We start from the raw sequence: 25,059 nt of genomic DNA, 5'->3' as shown, positions 1-25,059 counted from the left end.
GGACATATGGGTACGTCCCGTTAAGCAGTACTTGTCCTGCTCGGCCATTTATATATAGTGGTCAGGTGGGAAACAGTTAAATGAGATTTAGTGATCGTGCTTAAAAGTATATAATTGTCTTTTTGTGTGCAAAGAAAATTGCACTATATACAAACATACATAGGTTCATAAACAAAGGAAAACATTTATAAATTAAATTTTTATAAGAACTGCATATCAACATAGGATCCCAATGTGGTAAAATGTGTGCAGGTGGCAGTCTGACAGACTGTAATATAATCATATTCTGATCTCGTTTCCTTGGAGGCAATCGTTATTAATAAAAACATTGAACAAGAAAAAAAGTGAAACAAAATGATCATCATTGGACTTTACAAAATATATTTAATAAAAATGTATTGAAATAGAAAACTGAAGGGGGGAATCATCTTCTACTCCCATGGATAAGAGAACAGAATTTTTTTTAATAAAAACATATTGAACGTTGTTGGTACACATTCATTTAGCATTTTCCAGAATCTTTAAAACACTTCAGCAATGCATCATCTTCCCGTAGTGCGTAGGTTAGTGTTCGGGTCTCATAATATCGAGAGTTCATCTCTAAGTTCTGGATAACATCGGAAAGTAAGTGGGCCCGTTCCACAGTAATCCCAGGTGCGTCATGTCCCAACGCAGTGAAATGTACATGCAGGTGGTAGTATGACGGCTGGTAGTGCAGAAATATCCTGAGCTGGTTTGCCTGGAGTTTATAACGCTTCAGAATAGCTTCCTGAAAATATAGAGGCATCCCTGAAATTCAGATCAACCCTTCCACAGGTATACGCAAGTGGGAAAATCACCAACATCTTTGATCAGTTTTCTTTTTAAATTATCAAATATAATTGTTTTTAACACACAAAAACTTTTTCTGATGATTTTACCTTAACCACTTCAAGACCAGGCCTATTTATGATATTTGTTTCTTACAAGTTAAAATCAGTATTTTTTGCTAGAAAAATTACTTAGAACCACCAAACAGTTTTTTTTTTTTTTTTTTTTTAAGCAGTGACCCTACAAAATAAAATGGCGGTCGTTGCAAACGTTTATGTCACACTGTATTTACGCAGCGGCCTTTCAAATGGAATTTTTGGAGAAAACAATACACTTCAATGAATTACAAAGACCCTAAACAGTAAAGTTAGCCCAATTTTTTGTATAATGTGTGGAATGGTGACGTGTGATTTGAACACTGTTTACATTTGCGGGAGCGACTTATGTATGCGTTTTCTTTGGCGTACGAGCACGAAGAGATGGGGCACTTTAGCCACTACAGCCCCGGAAGGATTTACTCCCTTAATGACCAGGCCAATTTTTGTGACATGGCACTGCGACTTTAACTCATCGTGCGTTGCTGTACCCAAATAAACCCCACTTTTTTTGGTGGTATTTGATCACAAGACGGTTGTCACACATAAACTGAAATTTGGATGGTCCCTGCTAAACTTTGATCCATGCGCTATAAACAGAAAAAGACCGTCAGATTTGAAAAAAAAAAAAAAACAATGTTTATTCATCAGTTTAGGCCGATATGTATTCTGCTACATATTTTTGATTAAAAAAAAAAAAAAAAAAAAAAAAAATCGCAATAAGCGTATATTGATTGGTTTGCACAAAAGTTATAGCGTCTACAAAATAGGGCATAGATTTATGGACTTTTAATTGTTTTTACTGGTAATGGCAGCGATTTTAGCAGGGCTGCGACACTGCAGTGGACAAATCTGACCCTAAGTGACGCTTTTTCTGGAACAGCGACACTGTATAAATGACACTGGCAGAAAAGGGGTGATCAAAGGGTTAACTGCGTTTCCTCAGTGTGTTTCTAACTGTGTGGGGGCAGTGCTGACAGGAGCAACAAAGAGATTGCTGTTCCTGATCACTAGGAACAGCAGATCCTCATGTTGTCCCGTCAGAACGGGGATCTGCCTTGTTTACATAGGCAGATCCCCGTTCTGCCTCTCTGTACCGCGGTCGCCGGCAAACATCGGGTTTGCCGGGCACGTGCATCGGCTTCTCCTCCCTGAGCGCGAACCCACTCTATCTATTGCAGGTATGTCGTTTCACGCAATACAGCTGCCCTGCCACAGTATATATGCGGTTGGCAGTCTTTAAGTGATTAAAAAATTATTTTATTTTTATTTACACTGTCCCTTTAAAAAAAAAAAAAAAAAAATATATATATATATATATATATATATATATATCACTTTTATAGCTGTCACAAGGGATGTAAACAAAAAAAGACCCCAAACCCCCTCCTCTGAACATCAAAGTATTCAAAACGCTAAGATTCTTTTAAAAATGGTGCCGATGGCTGCCGAGTAAACCAGAAGTGACATTGTAACTCCGAATCCGGCTTTGTTCGGGTCTCTGGCCTGTCAGCTGGCGGCTCGGGTCTCTTCTTGTAATGACAGTCGCGCGGCTGCTTAGCCGCATCGGTTGTTATTATAAGAAAGCCGACCATTGGCAGCTACAGGCATCACCCCGGTACAACCACTTCAGCAAAATGACGTATAGGTATGTGATTTTGCGTGAAGTGGTTAAAGTTCTTAAGGCTATTGTACAGTAAATCCAATCACTAAATTCTCATATAAGATTTAACATGTTTATGTAATTTTTAAATCCATTTTTTTATCTTTTTAAGGTTAACTCGATGTTTACTGAGCCTTTAAATACTTACTTTAGGCTAAGATAGCCCAAATAAACTATTACCTTCAGTAATAGATGCGACTTCTGGGTGTACTGTATAAACTATATGCAGCACTAGCTCCTCCATAATATACCTCAGGGCTGCTGATCTCTTACTGCCGCTTTGCAGTCTCTTACAGGATACATGCATTGCAGTAATGGCATTTCTTTGGGGGGGGGGGGGGGGGGTCGATAATGATCGACAGTGGTCCATGCCTACATGAAGCGTGTTTCCACTTGTAATCTCCACTGGAAGCTCATGTGACAGGAAAACAACTGGGAGAAAAGGACAGAACATGTCCCCCTATGACAGGAAATGCCTAAACAAGGAACTTCATGAAAAGATCACCAGGCATTAATTTTTTAAAAGCTGCACATTTTAAAGTATTGAATATCACCTTTGAAATAACATGGTAAAGCTAAATTGAGATTTTAATGATTGGGTTTAAATTTGCTTTAACGTATATACTTATTATTGTTACCACACAAAACCAGGCTATTCTGTAACAGTCAATGATCACAGTAAGAATCTTCCAAAATGGCATTGCTCAGACTCACATACTATTTCTTAGGAAGTGAAACACAACCTATTAAACCTCATTGTAAGGCAGGCCATACATTAATCTTTTTTTTTTCATTGAATTAACAGGTTGAAAAAAAAAAAATCGATTCGATTCTCCCATCCACACATTCAATGTAGATCGATGCTGAGCCATTATAATCTGCCAGCACTGTTTTTTTGGGAAACACCCAACAAGCTGGTTACACACAAATTGATCGATAAATCGACTTGTGTACAACCAGCTAGCCCACACAAGAATCAAAATTTGTCTGGTCCCTGCTGACTTTTAACATTAGGACACTGACCTGTCCTGGATTTCAGCGATGTCGGCACCGCAGCTGATGTTTCCATCAGCTGGTCGGGTGCTGCTGCCGACCATTGGGGGTAAGGGAACCTGGCAGTGTTGCCTTTTGGCTTCACGGCCGGGTCCCGACTGCGCATGCCCGCTGCGCTCTCTCACTGGCCTGGGGCCCAGCTGCTGATGTAATATGCCATGACCCGATCTCCCAGAAGTGGGGACAGGGTACCTGTAAAAAGCAGGTACCTGCTGCCCCTCCCCCCCCCAAAAAAAAGCTGCCAAGTGTGGTAGTGGGGGGGGGGGGGGGGGGGGTAGGAATCAGACAAATGGAAGTTCCACTTTTGGTGACATCATTTAAGTGACATCACTGGCCACAGCACCCTGAAAGTCAGACAACAGATCCTTTATTTGATAAATAAGAGTCTCATTCTTTTCCTTACCGTTCCTTCCTGCAAGATGTTCCTGAGCAATGGCAGATGGTCAGCGGTGAGATCCCGCAAAGACTTGATCCCTCTCTTCTGAGAAATAGCAATAAGATACAAATCTTCAACCTGGAAAAATAGCACATTTAAGTCTTATATACCTGTGATATTTTTCAAAGCTCTTATTTCTAAGACTGGCCATACTTTATGCAATTGTCTTTCTTTCAATCCATGTTGAAGGAAAAAAAATTATTCAAAACAGTCAGCGTTGATGGGGGAATTCCTCCCGCTTCTCTATTGTATCCTGACAGCTGGAGGTTTCCCAGCCTTCAGAATACAATGATCACTGCTGCCGCTATAGCCGGCGGCAGTGATCATGCGAACAAAACCGGATAAACTGGTTGTAGCGAGGTCGATTGTTCACCTTTTCCATTTTTCCAACACTATTCCATAATTTTAACCTAATTATTGATGTATGCTCCTCTCATACCTGTAGGCCTTTTGTGAACAGGGTGAAGCCTGCCCCAGTGGTACAGAATCGAGCACCATCCATCTGAGCCTCGCACATGTGCAGTGATATTTCTTTTCACCATAGAAGATCTCAGCAGCTGCAAAGCTCTCTCCTGTCACAGCCACTGACTCATCTGCTTAGCAGAGTGCACAATGTGCACATGTAGGGCTCAAAAGGACAGTGTTCTCTCTTGTACTGCTAGGAGGCTCTTGGCCTAAATGTTAGTCTATCTTAAGGAAGAGGAAAAAACAGAGATGTGAAAAATATCAGAGGTTCTTGGAGCAGGCTTCATTTAAAAAAAAAAAAAAAAAAAAAAAAAGGTCTACAGGTATTAATAGGCTGGGTACACCCGATTGCGTCCAGGCTCGGACATCTGTCCCTAACCACAGCTAACCACTCTGTGTGTGGCTACATGCAAACAGCAGTGGCCGCTGTCAGCCCGCCATTTGTTTAAATGGGCTGAGCAGCCGCTGCTGATCGCATGAACCAGTCATTCCAGCAAGAAGAATCCGACAATTCTTGCCACAGGAATCCAGCAGTCACATATAAGCCTCTTCCACTTGGCTGGTTACATGTCACACTTGTATAATAACATCTGCTGAAATGAAAAGACACACTGCAAGCAGATCACCCTATTAAGTTCACATACCTGCTTCTGATTCCACTTGAAATCAGGGAGGAGGAGGAAGCCGTTCTCTGGATCCGAGTTCTCATATACAATGCGGTCAGCCTCTGCCTTCTTCTCCAGAATGTTATAGACCCACTGTAAGACAAAGGCCAGAAAGGAGAACCAGTTATATTAAACTATTAGTGAAACCCCCCTCAAAAAGTGAGAGGGGGATCTCCCCAAAATTATGGTAATTTCCATCACAGACAGCTGTCACCCAAACATTTATCCCCGTTGGATGATTTACCACGTATTCCTGTTCTGGTAACAAAGCTAAAATGTTGCATTTCCCCATCACTTTCTGTCTTGGTGACAATGGTCACCAGTACAAGATTGCATCATTACTGGCAACAGATAAGACGGGTCCTTAGGGGAAACCAATTCAATCTGAGGATCAGCATGGACTCTCACATGTCAGAACTGTTCCGACATACTGGGGACCTTCTGAAGAGTAATCTGTGGACTCTGCATGTGAGTAACTAAAGACATTTATCTTAACACAACATACTATGATCTATTACTTGTTTCAAGAAATATGTTGAATGAAAATCAGCCTATCCCAATACTTAGCATTTTCTTAAAACGTTCTCTGATTGAATGACGTAGAGATTTTGGGCTATGACCTGGTCTAATCAGACAAGACTTTGCATTCATTAAGAAAAATAAGCGAACTCCTGTGTTCACCAAGCAGCAGGGCAGTCGCTTGGTACAGGACCTGAAAGCTAGCAGCAATCACTGTTGTCACAACGCCTAAATAGTGATTTCTAATTTCCACAAGGATTGGCCAGGTATGGTATATATATTTACATCGTTCCAAGCTGGCGAAATTAAACTCTGCCATTTAAAAAAAAAAGAAAAAAAAAATTAAATAGGCTCCCAGGAGCTTTATGTCATAATATTCTAGTGTGCATTGCAAATGATGCCCTCCACTGATGCACTGTCAGGAAAGCTTCCATCTTCTCCTGGTCTCTCTTCTGGGTACAGTCGCTTTTCCTCCCACTGACTCCAATGACAGGGCACTATAGCTTCCACTGACACCAACAATGGGGCACTATTCCTCCTACTGACACCAATCTTGGGGCATTATTTCTCCCCCTGATACCAACGATGGGGCACTTTTCCTCCCACTAACACCAATGATGAAGCACTATTCCTCCCAATGACACCAACAATGTGGCACTATTCTTCCCACTGATGCCAACAATGGGGCACTATTCCTCCCAACTATTTATCCCGCTAATATCAATGATGGGGATTGTTTACTCCCACTTTGCACAGTCCAGCCCCCTTTAAAGTCTGAAGTTCAGTAAAATGGCCCTTTGTTTAGAAAGTTTGGGGAGCCCTGACCTATGGCTAGCTTTACTGTTCTGGTGACAACTGTAAAATGTTAGACTTCCCATCACTTTCTGCCCCGGTAATAATGGTCACCAGGATAAACAGACACAGACAGCAAAAAACCTGACCTAATCCTTCCCCACTCCACTGTATTACTATACTGTACATACACTTTAATATTCTATTATATCCAAAATCTTCCCTTTTTGTCCTAGCCTATATATGCCCAAGCAGCTGTTAGTGAATTCCCAGACCCCACATACATTGCAGTACTATACAGATGCTGACTTCAGCCTCTACTCACCTGGATGCTAAAGCTCTGAGACTCTATGAATGGTAATGTGATGTTCTTATAATCCTCCCCCTTTTCCTGGATCAAGTAGACCTCCTGGTGGAGGTATTTCTTGATGTGCTTTTCTGTGGCCGGTCTGATAACTGTGGTTTTTATATCTGGATAAAAGAAATAAAAAGCAGAATTTACAATAAACAAAACGTTACACATTGACCAGTCACTAAAACAAAAGTCACAAAAAAAACAAACAAAAAAAAACAACTTTAAATGTCAGTAGAGACGATTTGCAGAGATGTGAGCTCTGTATTTAATAATAGTGTAAGTACATGGCTTTGATATGGTATCAGCCATCTGTACAGCAGAGCTAAGACTTTGAAAAGGGAGAAACAGCACAAAAAGCCAATCAGTTTTGCTGACATGCAAGGAGGATGCTGAAAGGAGGAGGAGAGATGAGATCAGTCTGCTGCTTTACTATCCAGTCACAGGATGGGTGAGGGACAAGACCTGTAAGAGTCACTGTTTGCCCCTTTAAGGTAATCTAACCAATCCCATCCCCTCTCTGCAGACTTAGAGGGGCATCATAGATATCTATGGGGCTTTACTGCACAGTTGCAGCCAGTAGACAGAGGACTTGCAGTACAGGATATAGAAAATCCCCTATGGCTGCAGCTGTCTGATCGAGGTAAGCATGCATCTTTGGAGGAGGAGTAGGATAGGTTAGGTCACCTTAAAGTGTACTTATCCTTTAATTGAAGCAGAGATACAGTGCCTTGAAAAAGTATTCATACCCCTTGAAATTGTCCACATTTTGTCATGTTACAACCAAAAACGTTAATGTATTTTATTGGAATTTTATGTGATAGACCGACACAAAGTGGTACATAAGTGTGAAGTGAAAGAAAAATGATAAATGGTTTTCAAACTTAAAAAAAAAAAAAATATATGAAAAGTGTGGCGTGCATTTGTATTCAGCCCCCCCAGTCAATACTTTGTAGAACCACCTTTCACTGCAATTACAGCTGCAAGTCTTTTTGGGGATGTCACTACCAGATCCCCAGTTTGTTTTTGGGCGTCTGTGAAGGAGCGTTCTAAGTCAAGCTCCCACTTCTGTAGGAAAAACAAGTCAGGTTGTTGTAATTGGGAGTTAAGTAAAGCATAGGTTTTAGAGTAGAGCCCCTTTGTCCCTACAGTAATCGTCAAAGGTCGTCAGGGTCCGATTGAGTCGAGCCAGATTGGCCATCGAATGCAGGAAGTGGTGTAGTCGTATTGCTTTCCAGAATGGAAAGTGGCAGGTGTCACTTATCAGTAGGGATGAGCTTCGAGTTTGAGTCGAACTCATGTTCGACTCGAACATTGGCTGTTCGCAAGTTCGCCGAACAGCGAACAATTTGGGGTGTTCGCGGCAAATTCGAATGCCACGGAACGCCCTTTAAAAGTCTATGGGAGAAATCAAAAGTGCTAATTTTAAAGGCTTATATGCAAGTTATTGCATATAAGTGTTTGGGGACCTGGGTCCTGCCCCAGGGGACATGGATCAATGCAAAAAAAAGTTTTTAAAACGGCCGTTTTTTCAGGAGCAGTGATTTTAATAATGCTTAAAGTCAAACAATAAAAGTGTAATATCCCTTTAAATTTTGTAGCTGGGGGGTGTCTATAGTATGCCTGTAAAGGGGTGCATGTTTCCCGTGTTTAGAACAGTCTGACAGCAAAATGACATTTCGAAGGAAAAAAGCCATTTAAAACTACTCGCGGCTATTGCATTGCCGGTCAGACAATACACATAGAAGTTCATTGATAAAAACGGCATGGGAATTCCCCACAGGGGAACCCCGAACCCATTAAAAAAAAAAAGACGTGGTGGTCCCCCTAAATTCCATACCAGGCCCTTCAGGTCTGGTACAGATTTTAAGGGGAACCCCGCGCCAAAAAAAAAAAAAAAAAAAAAAAAAAAAAACGGCGTGGGGTCCCCCCAAAAATCCATACCAGACCCTTATCCGAGCACGCAACCTGGCAGGCCGCAGGAAAAGAGGGGGGGACGAGAGAGTGCCCCCCTCCTGAACCATACCAGGCCACATGCCCTCAACATTGGGAGGGTGCTTTGGGGTAGCCCCCCAAAACACCTTGTCCCCATGTTGATGAGGACAAGGGCCTCATCCCCACAACCCTGGCCGGTGGTTGTGGGGGTCTGCGGGCAGGGGGTTTATCGGAATCTGGAAGCCCCTTTTAACAAGGGGACCCCCAGATCCCGCCCCCACCCTGTGTGAAATGGTAAGGGGGTACAAAATACCCCTACCATTTCACTAAAAAACTGCCAAAAATGTTAAAAATGACAAGAGACAGTTTTTGACAATTCCTTTATTTAAATGCTTCTTCTTTCTTCCTTCTTCCTTCATCTTCTTCTGGTTCTTCCTTCGGCGTTCTCGTCCAGCATCTCCTCCGCGGCGTCTTCTATCTTCTTCTCCTCGGGCCGCTCCGCACCCATGGCATGGGGGGAGGCTCCCGCTCTTCATCTTTTCTTCTCTTCTTCATCTTCTTCTCCGGGCAGCTCCGCATCCATGCTGGCATGGAGGGAGGCTCCCACTGTGTGACGGCGTCTCCTCGTCTGACGGTTCTTAAATAACGGGGGCGGGGCCACCCGGTGACCCCACCCCCCCTCTGACGCACGGGACATCCCTGTGGTATTCCCAGTGACGTCACAGGGAAGTCCCGTCAAGTCACCGTGCGTCAGAGGGGGATGGGGTCACCGTGTGGCCCCGCCCCCGCTATTTAAGAACCGTCAGACGAGGAGACGCCGTCACACAGCGGGAGCCTCCCTCCATGCCAGCATGGATGCGGAGCGGCCCGGAGAAGAAAATGAAGAAGAGAAGAAAAGAAGAAGATGAAGAAGAGAAGAAGATAAAGAGAAGAGCGGGAGCCTCCCCCCATGCCATGGGTGCGGAGCGGCCCGAGGAGAAGAAGATAGAAGATGCCGCGAAGGAGATGCTGGACGAGAACGCCAGAGGAAGAACCAGAAGAAGATGAAGGAAGATAGAAGAAAGAAGAAAGAAGAAGCATTTAAATAAAGGAATTGTCAAAAACTGTCTCTTGTCATTTTTAACATTTTTGACAGTTTTTTAGTGAAATGGTAGGGGTACCCTTACCATTTCACACAGGGGGGGGCCGGGATCTGGGGGTCCCCTTGTTAAAGGGGGCTTCCAGATTCCGATGAGCCCCCCGCCCGCAGACCCCCACAACCACCGGCCAGGGTTGTGGGGATGAGGCCCTTGTTCTCATCAACATGGGGACAAGGTGTTTTGGGGGGCTACCCCAAAGCACCCTCCCAATGTTGAGGGCATGTGGCCTGGTACGGTTGAGGAGGGGGGGCCGCTCTCTCATCCCCCCTCTTTTCCTGCGGCCTGCCAGGTTGCGTGCTCGGATAAGGGTCTGGTATGGATTTTTGGGGGGACCCCACGCCGTTTTTTTTTTTTTTTTTTGGCGCGGGGTTCCCCTTAAAATCCGTACCAGACCTGAAGGGCCTGGTATGAAATTTAGCGGGACCACCACGTCATTTTTTTTTTAAATTTTGGTTCGGGGTTCCCCTGTGGGGAATTCCCATGCCGTTTTTATCAATGAACTTCTATGTGTATTGTCGGACCGGCAATGCAATAGCCGCGTGTAGTTTTAAATGGCTTTTTTCCTTTGCTGTCAGACTGTTCTAAACACAGGAAACATGCGCCCCTTTACAGGCATACTATAGACACCCCCCAGCTACGAAATTTAAAGGGATATTACACTTTTATTGTTTGACTTTAAGCATTATTAAAATTACTGCTCCTGAAAAAACTGCGTTTTTTAAAACTTTTTTTTGCATTGATCCATGTCCGCTGGGGCAGGACCCAGGTCCCCAAACACTTTTTATGACAATAACTTGCATATAAGCCTTTAAAATTAGCACTTTTGATTATTCATGTTCGTGTCCCATAGACTTTAACGGTGTTCGCCTGTTCGAACAAACTTTTTTCCTGTTCGCATGTTCTGGTGCGAACCGAACAGGGGGGTGTTCGGCTCATCCCTACTTATCAGCGATTGAATGGAAGGCCACTGATTGCCATCTAAGAAATGTGAGGCCCGATCCGACCCACCGATAGGAGCGACTCATATTCTGATTGTGCAAGTCCAGGGGGGGGGGGGGAATGCTGGGTTGCCCAGTATTGGAAAAATATAATTGTTGAGCCTACGTGGAGGGTAGTGCCTATTATCAGGTGGGATTTCAGAGCAGAAGGGAACGGTCAAAACACCACACAGCCCCTTTCGATGGAATCTCAGTCTGGGCTTGTTCCAGTTGCGTCCGTTTGGTCTTACAGTGTCGGTTCCAGTCAATAATTCTCCCTAGGTGTACCACCAAATAGTAATTTTGTATGTCAGGGAGAGCTAGACCTCTGTATTGCTTGGGTTAGAGTAAGGTAGCGTCTGCGTAAGCGAGGTTTCGAGTGTGCCCAGACAAATTTAATAAAAAGTGAGTGTAACTGTTTGAAATAATGTGGCGCAATCTTGATCGGTAGTGCTTGAAATAGAAGAAGAAACTTCGGGAGTATACACATCTTGAGGAGGTTGTATCTGCCAAAGTGTAGGCCTTTGTTCCACTCCTCTAACAACAAGCGGGTCTTGGTTAGCAGAGGCGGAAAGTTAAGTTAAAAAAAGAGTGTCAAATCATTAGGAATGAGGCTTCCCAGATATCGGAGGGCGCAGTCTGACCATTTGAAGTTGAATTGGGTTTGTAAGGATTTAAGTCTAATTTGTGCTACATTAATCCCCATTGCTGCGGACTTATCGAAGTTCATTTTTTGATCAGACAAGGTACCATATCTATCGAACTCTCTGAGGAGGGTGGGGGGTGGGGACAATACGGGGTTAGTTATTGAAAAGAGGAGGTCATCAGAGTAGTCCGATCTTTTGTATTGGGCGTTACCTAATGTTATTCCTGATATGTCTGGGTTGGAGCGTATGGTGCACAAAAAGGGTTCCAGGGATAGAGCAAAGAGCAGGGGAGAGAGTGGACACCCCTGTCTGGTGCCATTTGTGATGGGGAAAGTATCCGAGAGGACACCATTGGCTTTAACCTGAGCTGGTGTGGAATAGATATTTGAAATCCAATGCAGCATTGGATGTCCCAATCCAATGTGTTTAAAGACAGGACATGAACGTCCAGTTGACGCGGTCAAACGCTTTTTCAGCATCTGTGCTGAGGAAGATGCACAGCGTTTTAGCCACAGAGGCTATATGAATGAGGTTGAGCACTTTTGTGGTATTATCTCTAGCCTCTCGTGTGGGGATAAAACCACCTGGTCTAGATGAACTATATCCTGTACGTGTTGGGTTAATCTGTTGGCTAGTATCTTTGTAAAAAGCTTGAGGTCTATATTCAGAAGGGAGATGGATCTTTACCGTCCTTATGTATAAGGGATATGTGGGCCTTCAGTGTATCTCTGGGAAAATGCACCCCCTCACTGAGTGCGTTGAATAGCTTCACCATGTAAGGGCCTAGAAGTGGTAGAAGGGATTGTTAATACTGTAAAGTGAAACCATCAGGGCCTGGGGCTTTGCCCGGTTTCATCCCTCCCACCACTCTTTGCAATTCGTCTAGGGTGATGAGGGAATCTAACTCCACACCCACCTCAGCAGAGAACTGGGGGAGTTGGGATGAAGTAATATAGTCCTCCATTACTGCTTTGTTGGATAATCGCGTTGAGATATTGTATAAGGACCAGTAGTAATCCCTGAATTCCTTCGCAATCTGGAGAAGCATGACCCTTTTCTGGATGAATACTTTTTCAAGGCACCGTATATCAGGTATCCTATCCTGCCAGAGTTGTGCTGTGTAGCAGAACTGTGTAAATCTCAGGACTTCATGGATAGAAACACAAATCCATCAGTAGGTACAACAGCCTTTATATACACTATGTATTTCATCTGTGTATTTAGCTGTTTGCCTTGAGTTCAGCTTTAACATTTGCTGCTCATAAAATGGTTCACAGTGAGAAGACACAAAGGAAAGGAGGACAGCAGAGTCCTTTAAAAGAGAAGTATGGGAATAAAAAAAAGTAAAAGACTCTTACTCACCGCATCACCAATAATAGGGCTATGCGCATGCGCGGAACTATTTTCCGCGCATGCGCAATAGAGGAAAGTCGGACCTGGTGACGACGACGCCTGACGCTCACAGCGCCGTACGTCTTCCGGGTTGGGGGTACATAAGGCGGCCGCCATGGCTGCCTTGTATGGACGTCGAACACCCGGAGGCTATTGAACAACCAGCAGACCCACAGTAAGTGGCTAAGCCATTTGGCAGCCTCTCTATCTTTCTTTTCCATCACTCTGGATTGATGATGCAGTGACCATGGTGGATCCCTCCCTTGGAAGACCCTGTGACTACATCACCCTCCAGCAACAAACTGCCTTTAATACCACACTTTTATTTTAAGGACCTCTCCTGCCCTTGTATGCAGAAGTGTCTCTCCAAGTGGTCGCTGGGAATCAACTTCTATCCCCAGGTGCCAGCAACAACAGTTTTATCTTCTTTATTCCAATGTTGGTGGGTTATGTTTCTCTTATACATGAGTAATTGCTAGGTTCGCAAGTGTGGTGGGATACCTCCATTCCTCTTTCTCTCCCCTCCTGGTCGCTATCCCTCTTCCTTTCCCCTCCCCCCTTTCTTCCCCCTTCCCCCCCTCGTTCCCAGTTCCTCCTTTCTTCCCTCCCAGCCCTTCCCTTCCCCCCATCCCCCCCTTATTTCCCCCCCCTTTTTCCCAATTCCCCCCTATAAACTCCCCCCCCCTTCACTTCCCAATCTTCCTTACCTTCCCCTTCTCTTCCCCTCCCCCCCACTGTCGTTTCATCCTATTCACTCAGGTGGCACTCAGTTCATCACTGGTCGCTACCCCACACCAACACTCATTATATTTTATGCTTTTTACACAATAGCTTACCTTGCCAAAAAACCCCCCTTGCTCGCCCCCGGGGGAACACCCGAAGTGGGCATCTCACAAGTGCCATCTAAGCCCGAAGGGGCAGTGGTTGGTGAGTGTACTTTCAAAAATTAAGTAACTACTCCAATATCATGCTACTTACCCTATATTATTGTTCACTACTATGTATATGTAATTTTAACTGTTTTACTTTGTAGATAGTTTACTTGGACGCCTCCGGAGGAAGCGGCTTGACCGCGAAACTGTCGAGGCTCATGTCCTTTAGTATTCCAAACCTGCCTTCATCCACCTATGCGGGCGTTTAAAGTTGTTATTTGAACAAATACTATATTGTAATATGTCTTAACGATATTTGTGTGAATCTACTCTTCGTATATGTAGATTTTTTAATGTATATTTTTGAATAAATTGATATTTTACTCATATTGTATACTTTCATGAGGTATCGCAATAGTCCAGGCTGCTCTTCATGGTGAGGTAGGACTTAATTGGAGTCCTGGTTATTTCCTCCCCAATCCCCCCCTATAAACTCATACTCACCTACGTGGATGCAGCATCAATCCAATGCTGCAGCTGTCCCCAGCTGCCTCTAATGCCGCGTACACACGAGCGGACTTTCCGGCATACTTGGTCCGCCGGACAATCCGATCGTGTGTAGGCTTCGGCTGACTTTTTTTCCCCAAAAGTCCACCGAACCTAGATTTGAAACATGTTTTAAATCTTTCCGTCGGACTCAGTTCCTGACGGAAAGTCTGTTCGTCTGTATGCTGGTCCGACAGGAAAGCCCGCTTATCTGTATGCTGGTCCGACAGACCAGATACGACGCAAGGGCAGGGTATTGCATCTCACGCTCGGTGCAATAGGAAAAACAAATTTTCCTATTGCGGCGAGCGCAGGGCATAACAGGCCCTTAGGTCTGCTGTGGATTTTAAAGGGAACCCCCATACACCGAAAAAACGGCGTGGGGTCCCCGCTAAAATCCATACCAGACCCCGATCCGAGCACGCAGCCCGGCTGGTCAGGAAAGGGGGTGGGGACGAGGGAGCGCCCCCCCCCCTCCTAAACCGTACCAGGCCGCATGCCCTCAACATGGGGGGTGTGTGCTTTGGGGGAGGGGGGCACCCTGCGGGGCATTTAAGGGTGATGTTGACCACGCCCCCTAAAACGTCACAGTCCCAGCATGCCCAGGGACTGTGACGGCATAAGAGGGCGGGGTCTCCGCCTATATAAGTCACAGCGGAGCGCTCAGAGAGCAGTCCAGCCGGAGAGACCGTTGTGTCAACATCTGGAGAAGAGAAGAGGGAAGAAGCCAAGAAGACAAGAAGCCAGAAGTCCAGGCCTCCGCTGGCAAAAGAGCGGCATGAAGACAGCGGAGGAGCCGGCAGAAGAACTGGAACACCAGGAGAAGAGGCCAGAGAGAGCGGAGAAGAACCAACCGGACGCCGGGAGAAGAGGAACCGGAGGGACCCCCGAAGCCGGAAGAAGACCCCCCCCCCCCCCCAGAGCTGTCTAATAAATTATTTTAAAAACCTGTGTAGTGTGTTTTATTATTGACTCTTTTTCCCTAGGTAAATGGGTAGGGGTACCATGTATCTGGGGGCCCTCTTATTATAGGGGGCTACCGGATTCTGATAAGCCCCCCCCCCCCAACAACCAACGGCCAGGGTTGTCGGGAAGAGGCCCTTGTCCTCATCAACATGGGGACAAGGTGCTTTGGGGTGGGGGGGGCCCCTCAGGGCCCCCCTCCCCAAAGCACCCATCCCCCATGTTGAGGGCATGCGGCCTGTTACGGTTCGGGGGGGGGGGGGGCGCTTGCTCGTCCCCACCCCCTTTCCTGACCGGCCGGGCTGCATGCTTGGATCGGGGTCTGGTATGGATTTTAGGGGGGACCCCACGCCGTTTTTTCGGCGTAGGGGGTTCCCTTTATAATCCATACCAGACTTAAGGGCCTGGTATGCCCCGCGACGGGGCTCACAAGGTGTTAATCTCGCTGATAAAAGCGGCGAGATTGACTTCCTTTTTTAGTCCCGTCGTACCCGAGTCACGTTCAAAATGAACGGACTTGTCCGTGTGTGGGCAAGTCCGTTCATTCTGAAAGTCCGCCGTAACTCCGGCGCAAGTCCGGCGGAAAGACCGTCGGACCAAGTCTGCTGGAAAGTCCGCTCGTGTGTACGAGGCATTAGACCGAAAACTGAGCGATCACATGACCGCTGATCGCTTGGTTCTCTGTCTTCAGTGAGCAGAGAGCTGTGACCGTCAGTCAGACGCAGTGAAGAATTGCACAGGCATAAGGATTTACATGACTGTGTCATCTCTGAGCTGGAATCAGTCCAGGAAGTAGATAGTGATCCTGGATGATGCCAGAACAAGGATGGCACCGTTCTTATGGAAACAAAAAAGTGGATGAAGACATTGGTAATAAATATGTGGTAGGGTTACACTCTTGAAGAGTTACAACCATGAAATGTTATTTCTTCTGCAGTGCCAGCCCCTACATCACTACAAAACATAGCAGGGGCACAACAGTCAGGAAGTGGAACCAGGTAACTGGCTGTGTTTGGGGAGTGAAGCTGATGCTGTGAGCGAAGTCTCTGCTCCCAGAAACAATGTACACCCTGGAAGAGAGCAGCTTCCATCTGAGGCTTCTCATGCATGCATCCTTACTTTTACAACAGATTTGTCTATGAGAACCGGTCACTGTTTTATGAGGGGAAGTCTCCACTCACCGTTTAGCTCTGCAGGAGGACTAAGGTGGTAAACTCCATAGATGTCATTCTTCAGCTGCACTGTCATTGCCGGGTTGTTGCCAAGAAGATTAGACACAGATTCAGCCTGGAAGGGCGCCCTCTCCATGATGACCACGGCATCTTCTGTGGCTTCACCATCACCATTCACCTGGAAGCAGAAATGGCACGGTTCAGGAACAAGGACCTAATTTAGATCTAGGTGTTCTGTTTAGATGGTGCACCTCCAAGCTTCTGCAGGCTGCAGTTTAGATGCCTCAAACCCAATCTTTCTCAAACCAAATTCCTACTATTCCCCCAACCCGAGCCCACGTCCCCTGACTTCTCTGTCAAGATCAATATTACAACTATCAGTCCCTCCCCTCATGCCAGCGTACTAGGTGTAATCCTGGACTCTGACCTGTCCTTTCGGCCCCAAAGCCAATCGTTGTCCAAATCCGGCTGTTCTTTTTTGCTCCTCTTCCCTGCTCTGGTTTTTCTGTTTTTATATCCATTGCCGGCTCTTGGTTTCCTGGATCAGTATTTGTTTCCAACCACATCTCTTTTACTTTGGTCCCACATCCCTGTCCTACATGCAATGGGTGGGTACAGGTAACTGGTACTTTCACCCTTTTATAGGGTTGTTGGGATTTTAGCATACTTTCCTACAACTTTTACCACCCATCTGTGGATGTGAACTTTTTTGGCCGTATGTGGCTTTATACATGCCCAGGGTGGGTACAGGTAACTGATATATTTACCACCCTATAGGGTTGATGGGACTCCATTATATTTTCCCCAATTTTTACCGCCCACTTATGGATGTGACACTTCTGGCCATGTGCGATTTTATATGTGAGAACACTGAAGAAATGACACTTTGCTACAATGTAAATTAGTGAGTGTACAGCTTGTATAACAGTGTAAATTTGCTGACCCCTCAAATTAACTCAACACACAGCCATTAATGTCTAATGGCAACAAAAGTGAGTACACCCCTAAGTGAAAATGTCCAAATTGGGCCCAAAGTGTCAATATTTTGTGTGGCCACCATTATTTTCCAGCACTGCCTTAACCATCTCGGGCATGGAGTTCACCAGCGCTTCACAGGTTGCCACTGAAGTCCTCTTCCACTCCTCCATGATGACATCACAGAGTTGGTGGATGTTAGAGACCTTGCACTCCTCCACCTTCCGTTTGAGGATGCCCCACAGATGCTCAATAGGGTTTAGGTCTGGATGCTCTGCTTCAGTATGTCACAGTACATGTTGGCATTCATGGTTCTCTCAAAGAACTGTAGCTCACTAGTGCTGGCAGCACTCATGCAGCCCCAGACCATGACACTCCCACCACCATGCTTGATTGTAGGCAAGACACACCTGTCTTTGTACTCCTCAGCTGGTTGCCGCCACACACGCTTGACACCATCTGAACCAAATAAGTTTATCTTGGTCTCATCAGACCACAGGACGTGATTCCAGTAATATGTGTCCTTAGTCTGCTTGTCTTCAGCAAACTGTTGGCAGGTTTTCTTGTGCATTATCTTTAGAAGAGGCTTCCTTCTGGGACGACAGCCATGCAGACCAGTTTGATGCAGTCTGTGGCGTATGGTCGGAGCACTGACAGACTGACCCCCCACCCCTTCAACCTCTGCAGCAATGCTGGCAGCACTCATACGTCTATTTCCCAAAGTCAACCTCTGGATATGACGCTGAGCATGTGCACTCAACTTCTTTGGTCGATCATAGCGAGGCCTGTTCTAAGTGGAACCTGTCCTGTTAAACTGCTGTATAGGTCTTGGCCACCGTGCTGCAGCTCAGTTTCAGGCTCTTGGCAATCTTCTTATAGCCTAGGCCATCTTTATGTAGAGCAACAATTCTTTTTTTCAGATCCTCAGAGAGTTCTTTGCCATGAGGTGCCACGTTGAACTTCCAGTGACCAGTATAAGAGAGTGAGAGCGATAACACCAAATTTAACACACCTGCCCCTCATTCACACCCGAGACCTTGTAACACTAATGAGTCAAAGGATGGAGAGATGGTAAAGGTATTGAATTTATTCTTCTCCTCAGTCTTCACGAGGGAATCAGGGGGCTTCAGTAAACAAAACTGCAGTGTTTATCCACATGACACATCTCAGAAAGCACCCTCCATGGTTAACAGAGGACAGAATTAAAATTAGACTTGGGAAACCTAGCATTAAAAAATCACCGGGACCAGATGGCTTGCACCCGAGGGTACTTAGGGAACTCACTCGAGTAATTGCCAGACCATTATTCCTAATTTTTACTGACAGTCTACTGACTGGAATGGTACCAGCTTGTATAACAGTGTAAATTTGCTGAGGAAGAAAAGCCAATGTAGCACCAATATTTAAAAAGGGCCCAAAATACATCTCTGGGAATTACAGACCAGTTAGCCTAACATCAATAGTATGCAAGCTCCTGGAGGGGATGATAAGGGACTATATACAACATTTTAGTAATGAGAACGGTATTATTACCAGTAATCAGCATGGATTCACGAAGAATCGTTCTTTGCAAACCAATCTATTAACAACCTTCTATGAGGAGGTGAGTTGCCATCTAGATAAAGGAAGGCCTGTAGACGTGGCGTATCTGGATTTTGCAAAAGCATTTGACAAAGTTCCCCATAAACGTTTACTGTACAAAATAAGGTTCCTTGGCACGGACCATAGGGTGAGTACATGGATTGTAAACTGTCTACAAGGGTGAGTTCAGAGGGGGGTGAGTTCAGAGGGTGGTGATAAATGGGGAGTACTTGGAATGTTCAGGGGTGGGTAGTGGGCTCCCCCAGGGTTCTGTGAGGGGACCAATCCTATTTAATTTGCTCATAAACGACCTGGAGGATGGAGTAAACAGTTCAATCTCTGTATTTGCGGTCGATACTAAGCTAAGCAGGGCAATAACTTCTCTGCAGGATGTGGAAACCTTGCAAAAAGATCTGAACAAATGAATGGAGTGGGCAACTACATGGCAAATGAGGTTCAAAGTGATTGTAAGCCTTTGTTTTTTTTTATTTATTTAAAATAACAAACATGTCATACTTACCTCCGCTGTGCAGCTCGTTTTGCACAGAGTGGCTCCAATCATCGTCTTCTAGGGTCCCTCGGCGGCTCCTCCCCGCATCAGATAACCCCCTAGGAGAAGCGCTCTCCCGGGGGGTTACCTTGCGGATGCACTCCCGAGTCAAGCATTTGGGGTCCTGAGACACGAATTCCGGATTTGGCCCCACCCCCACGTCATTGGATTTGATTGACAGCAGCGGGAGCCAATGGCTGCGCTGCAATCTATCCAATCAGGAGCCTGGACCCTGTGCAGAGAGGGACAGCGCGTCCCTGCCAAGGGAAATACGGGGCTCAGGTAGGTAAAATGGGAGGGCTGGGGGGCCAGTCACCGCCAGAAGTTTTTTCACCTTAATGCATAGGATGCATTAAGGTGAAAAAACACAAGGGTTTACAACCCCTTTAATGTAGAAAAATGTAAAATAATGCATTTGGGGTGGTAAAAACATGAATGCAATCTATACACTGGGGGGAGAACCTCTGGGGGAATCTAGGATGGAAAAGGACCTGGGGGTCCTAGTAGATGATAGGCTCAGCAATGGCATGCAATGCCAAGCTGCTGCTAACAAAGCAAACAGAATATTGGCATGCATTAAAAAGAGGATCAACTCTAGGGATAAAACGATAATTCTCCCGCTCTACAAGACTCTGGTCTGGTCATGCGACGTTGCACCCAAACAAAATTGATGTCTTTTTCCCCACAAATAGAGCTTTCTTTTGATGGTATTGGATAACCTCTGCGGTTTTTATTTTTTTCACTATAAACAAAAAAGAGCAACAATATTGAAAAAAAAAAAAAAGCAATTTTTTTTTTTTTTATAATAATTTTTTACTTTTTGCTATAATAAATATCCCCCAAAAATATATAAAAATCTAAAATTTTTTCCTCAGTTTAGGCCGATATGTATTCTTCTACATAGTTTTTTTTTTTTTTTTTACCAAAATCGCAATAAGCGTATATTGATTGGTTTGCACAAAAGTTATAGCGTCTACAAAATAGGGGATAGATTTATGGCATTTTTATTATTATTATTTTTTTTTACTAGTAATGGCGGCGATCTGCAATTTCCATCGGGACTGCAACATTATGGCGGACACATTGGACACTTTTGACACTATTTTGGGACCATTATCATTTATACAGCGATCAGTGCTATAAAAATGCACTGATTACTGTGTAAATAACACTAGCAGGGAAGGTGTTAACCACAAGGGGGCGATGAAGGGGTTAAGTGTGTCCCAGGGAGTGATTTTAACTGTGGGGAGGATGGGCTTCCACACACATGACAGGGAGCAGTGATCTCTGTCATGTCACAAGGCAGAACGGGGAAATGCCTTGTTTACATAGGCACTTCTGCGGCTCCGTGACATGATCGCCGGGACACCGGCAGACATCAAGTTAGCGGGCACGGTCACGCTGTACGCGCACACTAGCCCCGCCATTTAAAGGGGACGTACAGGTACGCCCATTTGCCCACCGCTGCCATTGTGCCGTATTTCGGCGTGCAGCAATCGGCAAGTGGTTACTTATGAGGAAAGGTTGTGAGCACTGAACTTATTCTCTCTGAGGAGAAGAGACGCTTGAGAGGGGATAGGATTTCAATTTATAAATACCGTACTGGTGACCCCACAATAGGGATAAAACTTTTTCACTTTTTACTGTGTGTTGAGTTATTTTGAGGGGACAGCAAATTTACAATGTTATACAAGCTGTACACTCACTACTTTATGTAGCAAAGTGTAATTTCTTCAGTGTTTGATAAGAATTATATGTGGCGCTACCTCAGTCACAATGTGAAGGAATGATGATAAATACGTCCCAGACAGAAATATACACACAACAGATAGAGCTCGGTACAATAGTGTGTACGTGTAAATTACAGATACAGCAAAGTATAAATAATAATTACTATTTTATACCACTTTATTTTGCGATATGAGCTCACAATTAATTGGTTAATGCTTTTATTCACTGATTATATATTGATTTATCATGCACATCGCACTTTGGGAGTAATTATTATTTATACTTTGCTGTATCTAATTATATATATGCGAATTGCATACTTATGGGAACTTTTTTGCCCATCACTTTGTATGAATTTCAATATTTATATATGCACATTGCACCTTGTTAGAAATGGTATTTTCTTAGTTATATGGAATATCGCATATGTGAATTGCATGGTTGTGAAATCAAATATTTTTAGTTATACACTTATTATATGCTGTAATTGATAATCTTTATTAGGAAGTTACTATTGTGAGGTATTTCGTTTATGGGGTTCTTTAGTTAATTTTTTTGTGATCACGCACATTGCACTTTGTCAAATTGTGGGAAGTCATATTACTCTATTGCATCTGCGAACTGTACACCTGTGATTATGAATATTATTATTGTCTAGCCTCCGGTTGTTATATTCATGGTAGAGGCTCATCACTGATTGGTTAATTTTTGGAGATATTATTCATGATCCACTTTGCCACATGAGGTTGGTTTTCTTCATTATATTAGTTGTGAGATTGAAATTTTGTTTCACTTTTGTAATTTACACGTACACACTATTGTTCCGAGCTCTATCTGTTGTGTGTATATTTCTGTCTGCGACGTATTTATCATCATTCCTTCACGTTGTGACTGAGGCAGCGCCACATATAATTCTTAAGGTTATGTGAGTATACCATTTATGTTGGCGGCTCCTTGTCCATTGTGGTTTTTGCGCATTAGTTATCTCTCTTTTTTCTATCATTTATTTTGTGGTGTTGCACATTAGTTCATATAGATTTTTAACATTTCTTCAGTGTTGCTGCCACATGAAAAGATAGAATAAAATATTTACAAAAATGTGAGGGGTGTACTCACTTTTGTGAGATACTGAATGTGATCACATGCAATATTTACAGGGTGGATGGGATTTTAGTATATTTTCCCCAACTTTTACCGCACATTTGTGGATGTGGGATTTTTGGCCACATATGATTGCATACATTTCATTGCATACATTTCCAGGGTGGACGTAGGCAACTGATACATTTACCACCCTATAAGGTCTATAGGGGTTTTAGTATATTTTTCCCCAATTTTTACAGCCCACGTGATACTTCTGGCCATGTGTGATTGTATACATGTCCAGGGTTGCCACGTGGCTTAATATGTCATCATATGCAACTTTTATAGGGTTGATGGGATTTCAATATATTTTCTCCAACTTTTACCGCCCATCTGCATATCTAAGATCTTTGGCCACATATGGCATCATACATGTCCAGGGTAGACATAGGTAACTGGTATATTTACCACCCTATAGGGTTGATTGAACTTTAGTATATTTTCCCCAAACTTTTTGGACTTGTCAGGCAGCTAAGTCGCCTGACAAGTCGCCCCTGTGCGAACCGGGTCTAAGTCTTAGGGCCCTTTCACACTGGGGCGGGGGCGGCGTTGGCGGTAAAGCGCCGCTATTGTAAGCGGCTCTTTACCGTCGGTGTTCAGCGGTTTTACCCCCCGCTAGCGGTCGAGAAATGGTTAAAAACCACCACAAAGCGCCTCTGCAGAGGCGCTTTGCCGGCGGTAAAGCTGCGCTGTCCCACTGTTTTCAATGGGCAGGAGCGGTGAAGGAGCGGTATATACTCTGCTCCCTCACCGCTCCGAAGATGCTGCTAGCAGGACTTTTTTTCCCGTCCTGCTAGCGCACCGCTCCAGTGACAAAGCAGCGGCACTTTCAGGTCGGTTTGCAGGCGCTATTATTAGCGCAATAGCGCCTGCAAACCGCCCCAGTGTGAAAGGGCCCTTAGTCTTTTGATTAAAATGCTATTTTAGTCCCATTTTAGTCATCTGCAATTGTTTTAGTTTTAGTCATATTTAGTCGACTAAAATCTCCAGTACATTTTAGTCAACTAAAATCAAATGTGTTTATTTAAAATTGTAATGTATTTATTTTAACATTTCTCTAGAATTTCAAAACTCATTATACACTCCTGGAGTAAAAAAATAACATGTTATTTATGGTAAGGTTTGAACAAACTACACAGAGACAGATTTAGCTGTTTACAGTTTTGTTACAAAAAAGCTGAGTTAGACTTACCGGTAACTCCTTTTCTGAGAGTCTTCCAGGACAGCCCATGAGACCTTGGGCTCCTCCTACCCGGACAGGAAACACGTTACCCCCACCAGATAAAAGGGTGGTCCTCCAGGCCCATGTCAGTCTTCTCAAGAACCGTAGGACCCTGCAAAACATATGCATAATACACATAACTTCAGACAGAACCGGGTGGGAATCCGGCTGTCCTGGAAGACTCTCAGAAAAGGAGTTACCGGTAAGTCTAACTCAGCTTTTCTCCAAGCGTCTTCCAGGACAGCCCATGAGACGATGAGCCAGAACTTACCAGTCTAGGGAGGGACAACTGCCTGAAGGACCTTACGACCAAACGCCTGCCCCTGAGCTGATAGGAGATCCAGGCGATAATGTTTAATGAAGGTCGAGTAACTGGACTATGTGGCGGCCCTGCAAATTTGTTCCGGTGAGGCACCAGCCCTCTCAGCCCAAGACGTAGACAAGGCTCTAGTTGAGTGCGCAGTAACAAAAGGTGTAGGAACCTCCCCAATTTTGTAAGCTTCAGAGATGGCTTGCTTTATCCATCTAGCCAATGTGGCTTTAGATGCACTATTCCCCATGTGAACTCCAGAAAAGAGGACAAATAAGGCATCAGTTTTTCTAAAGCTCTTGGTGACTTCAAGATAGACTAAGAGAATCCTTCTTACATCTAGAAAACGAAATTTTCAGGGCGCATGTGCGCGGCTGGAGATGGCAGACGCTTGAATCTCCAGCTCCGCTCCACGCTGGCATAACTCTGCCGATCCCTGCTCACAGCGGTCCCGCCCGCACTTGCTACAGACCCGGTCCGGCTCCCCATACGGTCGGGGCCCGGTACATGCCCAGAAATGGACAGTATCCTGTTCTAAAAGCCGCCACAGGAGGTAATCCCTGGAGGGCTCCCAGACGGCCAAGATGGAGCCGGCGCCACCGCTGACACAGCGTGCACAACGGCTCACACAGGATACCTCACACATCCAGCCTGGAGAAGCGCTGCTAACAGCTGGGACAGGTGAGTTGGTCGATTACCCCACCCAACACACTGTACCATCCCCTGCAGGGGACCTATTTTCCTCCCAGAGCTCTGAAATGGACAAAGCCTTCTGCGAGGCAATGCTCAGCCAGGGGAACATGGAAGATAGCCCTCCTCCCACACCCCATCTTTCTACTGCCTCACCACTGGATTATCCAGGGGACCCAACCATAATAGCACGCTTTTCTGCATTGTTGGACCAGGGGCTAGAGAGAGCGACTAAACGCATTACAGCTAATCTAAAGGGTGAATTCCAGGAGCTGGGAACACGCATAGGGACCATAGAGTCCAAGCTAGATGAGACCATCACCAGAAACAACCAGAATACCGACTGCATTGAAGTTATACAACA

General features: G+C 44.9%; 1 protein-coding gene across 1 annotated transcript in view; it reads right to left on the bottom strand.

The window, feature by feature from the left end:
* Positions 1-364: 364 nt before the first annotated feature.
* DCPS (decapping enzyme, scavenger) overlaps positions 365-25,059 on the bottom strand; it is a 41,002-nt gene continuing 16,307 nt past the window's right edge. The window contains exons 2-6 of the mRNA XM_073603268.1: positions 16,503-16,671; positions 6,824-6,969; positions 5,167-5,280; positions 4,025-4,135; positions 365-769 (exon numbers count right to left, since the gene is read on the bottom strand). Of these exons, the coding sequence (XP_073459369.1) occupies positions 503-769; positions 4,025-4,135; positions 5,167-5,280; positions 6,824-6,969; positions 16,503-16,671 (807 nt within the window). The 3' untranslated portion in view covers positions 365-502. The remainder of the gene's footprint in view (positions 770-4,024; positions 4,136-5,166; positions 5,281-6,823; positions 6,970-16,502; positions 16,672-25,059) is intronic.

Source organism: Aquarana catesbeiana, linkage group LG10 (assembly GCF_042186555.1).
Source record: "Aquarana catesbeiana isolate 2022-GZ linkage group LG10, ASM4218655v1, whole genome shotgun sequence".
Lineage (NCBI taxonomy): Eukaryota > Metazoa > Chordata > Amphibia > Anura > Ranidae > Aquarana > Aquarana catesbeiana.
The sequence above is the reverse complement of the archived record's forward strand: the minus strand, read 5'-3'. Positions and strand labels throughout refer to the sequence as shown.